Source organism: Halichoerus grypus, chromosome 6, assembly GCF_964656455.1.
Source record: "Halichoerus grypus chromosome 6, mHalGry1.hap1.1, whole genome shotgun sequence".
NCBI lineage: Eukaryota > Metazoa > Chordata > Mammalia > Carnivora > Phocidae > Halichoerus > Halichoerus grypus.
The window spans coordinates 85,329,746-85,338,259 of record NC_135717.1 but is presented as its reverse complement, the minus strand read 5'-3'; the positions used below and the strand labels follow the sequence as shown (position 1 = coordinate 85,338,259).

Below are 8,514 nucleotides of genomic sequence, written 5' to 3'. Positions count from 1 at the left end.
CTGTGTGATTATAGGGTCTTGCTTTTTTTATACTGTACTTACACAAGAATTACAAATAAATGAACAAAAGAGATCCGAGAAGGGCAACCCTTCAATAATTGTTCAGAAAGAGACCGCCCACATAGAAAACACATGCTATTTCCCCTCTGCCTGACGAAGTTGACCTTCAGAGTAGAAGTTCCCAGGAGAGGGGCTGGGCCTCTCTAAGCAGGAACTGGAGTCAGAGGCTTCCCCTGCTACTCGCCAGGAGAGAAGAACATTAGGAATGACGTTCAGCGCCGTACTTCCTACACTGTCTCCCAGTAGCTACACAGCTTGGGGGCCATCAAACTGCAGCTCAACCTCACCCCTGCAGGAGTCCAGATGCAGGCCAAGTACAGCAGCACAAGGGACATGCTGGACTTCGATGGGGATACCATCAGGAGTGTGCAATCTCGAACCTCTTCTACAACCCAGCGGCCAGAGGCTGGGCACACAGGTATTCTATCTCCGGCAGTCCAAATTGGTCAGACTCTTGAGCAATACATGAGATGAACTATCTGAGGAATGTGCAAAGTGAGGGAAAGAGAAAGTGTTTTCCTGACTTACACTTACGTGTAACTGTGCATTTTCCACAACTCGTGTGCCACGTATATGAACATCTGAAAAATTAAACTCAGTGTATACACAGATGTTTGTTTCTCTAAGATTTTGTTGTTGGCACAGTGGTTTGTAGTTGAGGGTGTGTTGTTTTTACCAAGTCGGTATAGTATACAAAAGTGAGGTTGTATGCAGAATTAAAGCAGTGTTCCTTCTTCTTCCTGGCTTCCTGTGAAGGCCAGATCCAATGCTGTTTTATTTACCATCTGTGATTTGATCTGGAAACTTGAATTTATAAAGGCTATCTTTTTGCTAGTTTTGAACTCATGCTTTAGGGGGAGGTTTCCAAGCAGACACACCAACCCTGGTATATTGTTGTCATAATTCTGCATCTTGAAGTTGTCTTTTATCTCTAAAATTCTGTGATTTGATGATCTAAATAGTGGCCTCGGATGCAATTATATCCCATCCCATTCCCTTTTATTATTTTCCAGTCCATAGAAGAGAGAATTCACATACATAGAGAAGGATCTTATTTCCTGGGCAACTCAGCATATGTATATATAACATAACTTATTAACCTTATACTCCAACCGTCTTGTAAGAGAGGCACTTTATGTATACAAGTGCTTAAAATAATTCCAGGCACATAATGCTCACTATATACATGTTTACTATCAGTAACATTTTGTAAATGAAGAAACTGAGGCCCCAGAATACTTAAGTAACTTGTCCAATATCACAGGTTTGTTTTTTTTTAAGATTTTATTTATTTATTTGCCAGAGAGAGAGAGCACAAGCAGGGGGAGTGGGAGAGGGAGAAGCAGGCTCCCCACTGAGCAGGGAGCCTGATGCGGGACTCGATCCCAGGACCCTGGGATCATGACCTGAGACGAAGGTAGATGCTTAACCGATTGAGCCACTCAGGTGTCCCCAGTATCACAGTTTGTAAGCGGCACACCTGGTATTAGAACATCATCCTGTTTGTGTTCTACTGTGAGATCTTTCCACTCACTAGAACTCAAGTCACATTTCTGCCTTACCTTGGCTGAGTTGCCCAGGAAATAAGATCCTTCTCTATGTATGTGAATTCTCTCTTGTAGGGAGTGAAAAAAAAATATTTTTATTACCATGTCAGAAGGCGAATTATTGGAAATGAAGGTATAAGTTGGAAGCTAAATGTAACAAATTAAATATATTTTTTAAAGATTTTATTTATTTATTTGACAGAGAGAGACACAGCAAAAGAGGGAACACAAACAAGGGGAGTGGGAGAGGGAGAAGCAGGCTTCCCCCCGAGCGGAGAGCCCGATGTGGGGCTTGATCCCAGGAGCCTGGGATCATGACCTGAGCCGAAGGCAGACGCTTAACGACTGAGCCACCCAGGTGCCCCCAAATTAAATATTTTATAATTCAATTCAAACAGCTCTTTTATAAGGTGGTTGGAGTATAAGGTTGCTAGGTTATGTAAAGTCCTTGGCATATTGCAGACACACCAGAAATGTGCATTTTCTTTCAGTATTCCATTCCTCGAGAATTCCTAAGTGTTCTGTTTAACGTTTTTGTGTCAGTCGGCACCAGAGAGATTCTCATTCAGTGACTGTATCTTAGTATGTCTTTTCTTTTGACCACACTCAGGTTTTCTTCACCTCTAGAAATCTGGGCACATACCTTTTCACTGTTCTCTCCCACTTCTCCTTTATCACATAGCTTTTAGGTGTTCTTCCTTTTCCCCTGTTAAACTTTTTCATTCCCTTTCTATTCACTGAGTGATCACCACCTGAGACTCACTGGTGTGACTTTATTTTATTTTTTTCTTTTTAATAAACTATCTACTAAGCTATAAGAAGATACTGGGGACTTCCAGCCTCCTTGACGTGAAGCAAATGACAGCTTTGGGATGTCAGTTTCTGTAGCCACAGGATACGTGTAATAAGATACGTTATGTTTTCCTCCAACAAATCCTGTGAAGAATCCGGTCTCAGGGTTGTGGTTTTAAGTGGCTTGTGTATAACTTCATTTTTCACCTTTGACTAGAGCCCGGAATTCTCACAAGGATTGGTGATCAGCATAATCAGGAACAGAGTGTACAAATAAGTTCTGCTGAGCTCAAGGGTGGTGAGGTAGGTGGGGCAGGATAAAACACTTACTGAAACATCTGGCAATCTTTCCGTAAGAAGTGGAAACTGAAACAGTAGGAGTAGAGGTTACAAAGAAGTGTCTTGAAGGGAAACCTCTGGAAATAGTAATCTTACCCTACACGTATGATACCTTGTTTTCATCTTGTGATAATGCAAATATGTAGAGGAATGTCACTACAGAAGTTTAGTTATTTCTTAGAAAAATGATTTGATACAATTTTGCTATTAAAAATAACAAAGCAAAAATCATTCCAAGAATATTTTGGCAATGAAGAAAATTTAAATTCAACATAATGTTGTGATACCATTATGACTGGAAAGTTAAATTTTTTCTTTAGAATTAATAAAAATAAATTATGTATACTCATTTATTTTCCAGATTTTCATTTTTCAATATAAAAGTTATGTTCATCTTTAAAAATGCTGAACAATTCAGAAGATAAAAAGGAAAAGTGAAAGACAACGTCCTCATACCTCCTTTCCAAAGAAAGTTTCATGTTCACGTTATGCTCAGGTTCATCCTATGCCAGGTTTATTGCAAAGTACTAAGGGTATAATGCCAAATATGATATGATCCCTGTTTATAAGGAAACTTAAAAGTCTAATACAACTCTTAGCTATGAAATAAGTATGATAAGGTGCCACGATAGAAGTATATACATGATACAATGGAGAGCTTGGTCACTTCTATCTGGTAGGGGTAAAGGAGATCAGGAAGGGTTTGAGGGAGGAAATGGCCATTGAGTTGAATTGACTTTAATATGTTCCACATTATATGAAAGCAAAAATGGGAGGGTTTAAGGGGTTGGGCTGACATAGTCAGACAGATACATGAGAGAAAAGCCATGGAATTCTTAAGTAACTTTGTGTTTTTGGAGAACAATAAGCAATGTGTTCTGGCTGATGTGTAGAGTTGGAGAAGGAAGAAGCTGACAAGAAGTATAGAAAATTATAAAGGGCCTATTATATTACACTCAGGTATTTTGATTCTAAGTCCGTAAATTGAGCTCACGGAAGGATTTAAACAGAAAGTGACATAATGAATTTTGTGTTTTTAGAAGACCATCTAGGCTGCAATGAGGAGGATGAATTGAAGGAGTAGGAAATTGGATGAACTAATAGCTAGGTATTTTGCACTAGTCTAAACATGAGATTAGAGGAATCTGAACTGAAGTAGTATGGGAATGAGGAAGAGGAATCAGATGCTGAGGAGGTAGAGTTTAAAGAATTGGCGACTGGTTAGAAGTGGGAAGACAAGGAAAGAAAAACATAGGTTGACTAGGTCCCATAGGATGTTATGTAGATAGTGCTGCTGATAACTGAGACAGAAGCTACAGGAGGAATTAAGAATGATGATGAATCCAGTTTGAGTTTGAGATGCCTGGAAGAGAAGGAACGTGCAGTTGTATTTGCCCAAAGACACTTGCATAGGCTGCATGTGGGGTGCAGGTAAGGATTCTGAGCTACATTTGTATGTGAGAATTGTTGACATTTTGGTAAGAATTAAGCTTTCTGAGAATGAGCAAGATCACTGAGGATGAGAGCGTAAAATGAAAAGCCAAAAAACCCAAAGGAATAGAGTATCAAGGAGAGAATCTTAGGCAATATACCAACTGAGGGGAGGGATACTGAGAGATTTCAATAAAAGCTACTAAGAATGAATGGCAGACAGTGGTAGAAGTGGACCAGGAGAGAGAGACATTAAGGAAGCCAAGAAACAATAACTTCATGCGAGACGGAAAAGTCAATGGTGACAAAGAGTGAATTTTAAAAATAATAAGCAATAAATACTGCAGAAATTTCAAGTAAAAGGAAGGTTAAAAACAATTTATTGTTTTAGCAATAAGGAGAAAAGTAGATTATTGGTGATTTTTAATAGCAGGTGTTTGAAAAGACCATAGTTAAATAGGAAAATAAATAATTTGTCATTTTCTTTTTTTTAATTTCTTTCTTTTTGAGAAACCAGCTATAAAGAGAAAAGATAAAGTGTTAGACCTGAGGTATTATGAGTTTGTGTGAATGCATTTTAAAATTATTTTTTAAGATGTGAGATTCTAACTCAATTGCAGCTTGAAAAGAAGTACAGCAAAAGTGCATCACAGTAATAATATATCAGGGAGAGAAAGAATAAAATCACTGATAGGCTAAAATTCCTACTGAAGACGAAATATAAACCTATCAAAAGAATATGAAAACCTATTTGGGTTTAAGAAAAAAATAAAAACCCTTTAATAATAAATTCAAGTTCTACTTTCCCCCTACTTACATTAATTACAATATTCTCAAATTTCTCTAGCTTTTTAGCTTCACTTCCTCAGCTAAAGCATAAACCCTTCACTGAAGTGTCATAGCATAAATTGATTCACATCACATCTAATTGATTCAACAAATCTTTAGTGCATACTTTTTTCTTTTTTTTTTTAAAGATTTTATTTATTTATTTGACAGAGAGAGACAAAGCGAGAGAGGGAACACAAGCAGGGGGAGTGGGAGAGGGAGAAGCAGGCTTCCTGCTTCTCGATCCCAGGACCCTGGGACCATGACCTGAGCTGAAGGCAGATGCTTAACCACTGAGCCACCCAGGCGCCCTAGTGCATACTTACTTAATATCAAGTGGTATGATAGGCATGGGAGACGCTTTTTTTATTGAAGTATAGTTGACACAAAATGTTACCTTAGTTTCAGGTGTGCAACATAATGATTTGACAAGTCTATACATTATGCAGTGCTCGCCACGAGTGTAGCTACCATCCATCACCATACAGCACTATTACAATACCATCCATTATATTTCCTATGCTGTTCCTTCTATCCCTTGACTTAGTCATTCCATAGCTGGAAGCCTGTACCTCCCACTCCCCTTCATTCATTTTGTCCATCCTCCCACCTGCCTCCTCTCCTGCAACCATCCATTTGTTTTCTGTATTTATGGGGAGACCCTATTTTTAGGTGCTTTGAGAAGTGGAAGGAAGAATTTGAATCAATTATAAGTAAATGTTATGTAGTGCTATTGAATATATGTAGGAGACCACAGAAGCAAATAGGGATGAATAAGTTCCTGACTGCGTTTACTCATGTGGGTATTTTTGAATGAGATGACATTTGCTCTTGTCTGTGAGACTGAGTCCAAGTTTTCCAGGCAGAGCAAGATGGAAACTAGTTGTGAGGACTAGATGCACAGAGATAAAAGCAGATAGATAAGAGCTAGCATTGTGCAGTGTATTAATGGGTAAAATTAAGAAAGACAAGAATTCAGAGGGAAAAGAGGAAGTGTGATTTTTGGATTGGAATTTAGAACAGGATAAGATCATTTGGGGAATCATCAGCGGATGATTCAAACACAATGGCAGGGTAGATTATTGGGTTGAGGAATGGTTAGTCCTCAAAGGGAGGGGTATATGAGGGGGCATGTGGGCAGATGAGGCTAAAAAGTAGGACAGAGGGATGCCTGGGTGGTTCATTTGGTTAAGCGTCTGCCTTCGGCTCAGGTCATGATCCCAGAGTCCTGGGATCGAGTCCCACATCAGGCTCCCTGCTCCGTGGGGAGTCTGCTTCTCTCTCTCTCTCTGTCAAATAAATAAATAAAATCTTTAAAAAATATGAAATAAAATAAAATAAATGAAAAGTAGGACGGATCCTACTATGCAGGGTCTTATGTAGCATGCTAAGAAACTTTTTTTTTTTTCCTTAAGGAAAAGATTAAATTTATACTTGAGAAAGTTCACCTTGGGGGTAGAGTGGAGAATGTATAATTTAAGGTGGCTATTCCTGAGATATTTCATAATAAAGAAGTGGAAAGTAGTAAGAAGTAAAACACTAGAGCCTTTCTACAATTTCATAAGGAACTGCCATAAAGGGCAAATATTAATGTGGGATTTGTTGGGAGGATAGGAAAATGATTTAAAATATTCGGATCTGGAAGGAGAGTATTAGTACTACTGGCTCCATCACTTACTGACTATGCAAACCAAAGCAGATTAAGCAACTCTTAGGTACTGCAGTTTTTAAAAATCCAAACAAAGGTTAAAAATAGTGCCAACTTAAATAATTTTTGGATGAGTCAAATGAAACACTACAGCATACATAATACACTCAGGAGTTGTTATTATCAGAAGCTGTGTGTTGTTGGGTAAGCTAGCTCACCCCCGTAGGACTCAGTTACCTACATGTAAAGTAGGGACCATAATAATATCTATTCATAGGGTGTTCCAGGATATGAGATAATGCATATAAGGCATTTATTTTAGTAACTCAAGGAGTGTTAGCAATCGTTATTAATAGTGATGCTATTTTTAAATTATATGTCATAAATGAAACTCCCTAATTGGGATATAAAAATTGACTCAGCTAAATTTTACTATATATACCAATATATATATATTTGACTTTCTTTTTCTTTAAGATTTTATTCATTTATTTGACAGAGAGAGACACTATATTTGACTTTCTAATAAATATATATATATATATATTTGACTTTCTAATTGCCGTGAATTGAAAACTTGATATTCTGGAAATAGCTTATACATTTTTGGATGTATATTCCTTTGAAATTATAGGAAGAATAACACCCATTTACTTTTAGAGAGAATGAAAAGATCACATATTTGAAATAGACTCATAAGATAAAGAAAACCTGCATTTTCACAAACACTGAAAAATACTCTCAACTCATAGAACGTTGAATATTCTCCCATGAGGAGATTTATTATGTGCCATATGTGAGGATTAAGGAAACAACAGGAAGTTGCTGAAAAGACAACATTTAAAATTTAAAAATATATCCAAAAGTCAGATATCCAATCAGCAATGTCTCATGATTAAAAAATATTAAAAGTAATTTCTGAAATATTATGCACTTTGTCACCAGTTTAGTCCCCAATTGTCTGAGTCCTGGTCAAGAAGAAGTATACAAAGTGTGGTGTTAAGCACGACAATTTAATCCTGGCTCTGCCCCTATTTTGCAATGTGGCTTTGTACAAATTATCTCAAGTTTCTTTGTCTGTTCCGGGGCTCCTGGGTGGCTCAGGTCATGATCCTTAGATCCTGGGATGGAGTCCTGCAGTGGGTTCCCTGCTCAGCGGGGAGTCTGCTTCTCTCTCTCCCTCTGCTCCTCCCCCCTGCTTGGGCTCTTGATCTCTGTCTCTCTCTTTCTCCCCCTCTCTCTAGATCTCCCTCAAATAAAAAAAAAAAATCTTAAAAAAAATAAAGTCTTTGTGTCTTTTCCAGCTTTTATTATGCTATTTCAGAGTCATAGTAATAGACTATATCTGGTAATATATGTTTCATTTCTCCTCTGCTCTGGGAATGGAAGTGTATAAAATTTCCCCCCTCTGATGCCTGATGAAGAGTAACTGGTCAAGTATGACAAGTCTTCATCTACAAAGTTTCTTATATCTACAAAGGAATTTGTGTTCAAAACTTGGCCTTAGCACTGTAGCCTTTTATGGTATAGTTACAGTAAAAGGATACAGGAAAGCAGTGTTTTTTTTCTATATATATCTTATTATTCCTAAGGATGTTTATATCATTCCTTGCCCTGTCCACACCTTTTTCTAAACATGCCTCAGGAGACAGAATAGGGGTTCTCTTCCAAAAAATAAAACCACAGTAAAGCCAAGCCAAACTGAAGCACCTTCCAGGCAGCTTATTTTTCTTACTTTAGGGTGTGGGTGGTCCCTAGAGAGAGACCTCATTATGATCAAGGCACTTGGAATAAAATTTAGGGATATTGAACCTATAGTTAGGAAAATAGAGGGAAAAACAGCATCAAAAAGAAAGTTTCACTTTTTCT

At 37.8% G+C, this 8,514-nt stretch overlaps 1 protein-coding gene across 1 annotated transcript in view; it reads left to right on the top strand.

Annotated features, from left to right (window-relative positions):
- CLEC1A (C-type lectin domain family 1 member A) overlaps nucleotides 1–8,514 on the top strand; it is a 43,002-nt gene that overhangs the window by 16,811 nt on the left and 17,677 nt on the right. Inside the window, exon 2 of the mRNA XM_036066438.2 lies at nucleotides 356–478. Within this exon, the coding sequence (XP_035922331.1) occupies nucleotides 364–478 (115 nt within the window). The 5' untranslated portion in view covers nucleotides 356–363. The remainder of the gene's footprint in view (nucleotides 1–355; nucleotides 479–8,514) is intronic.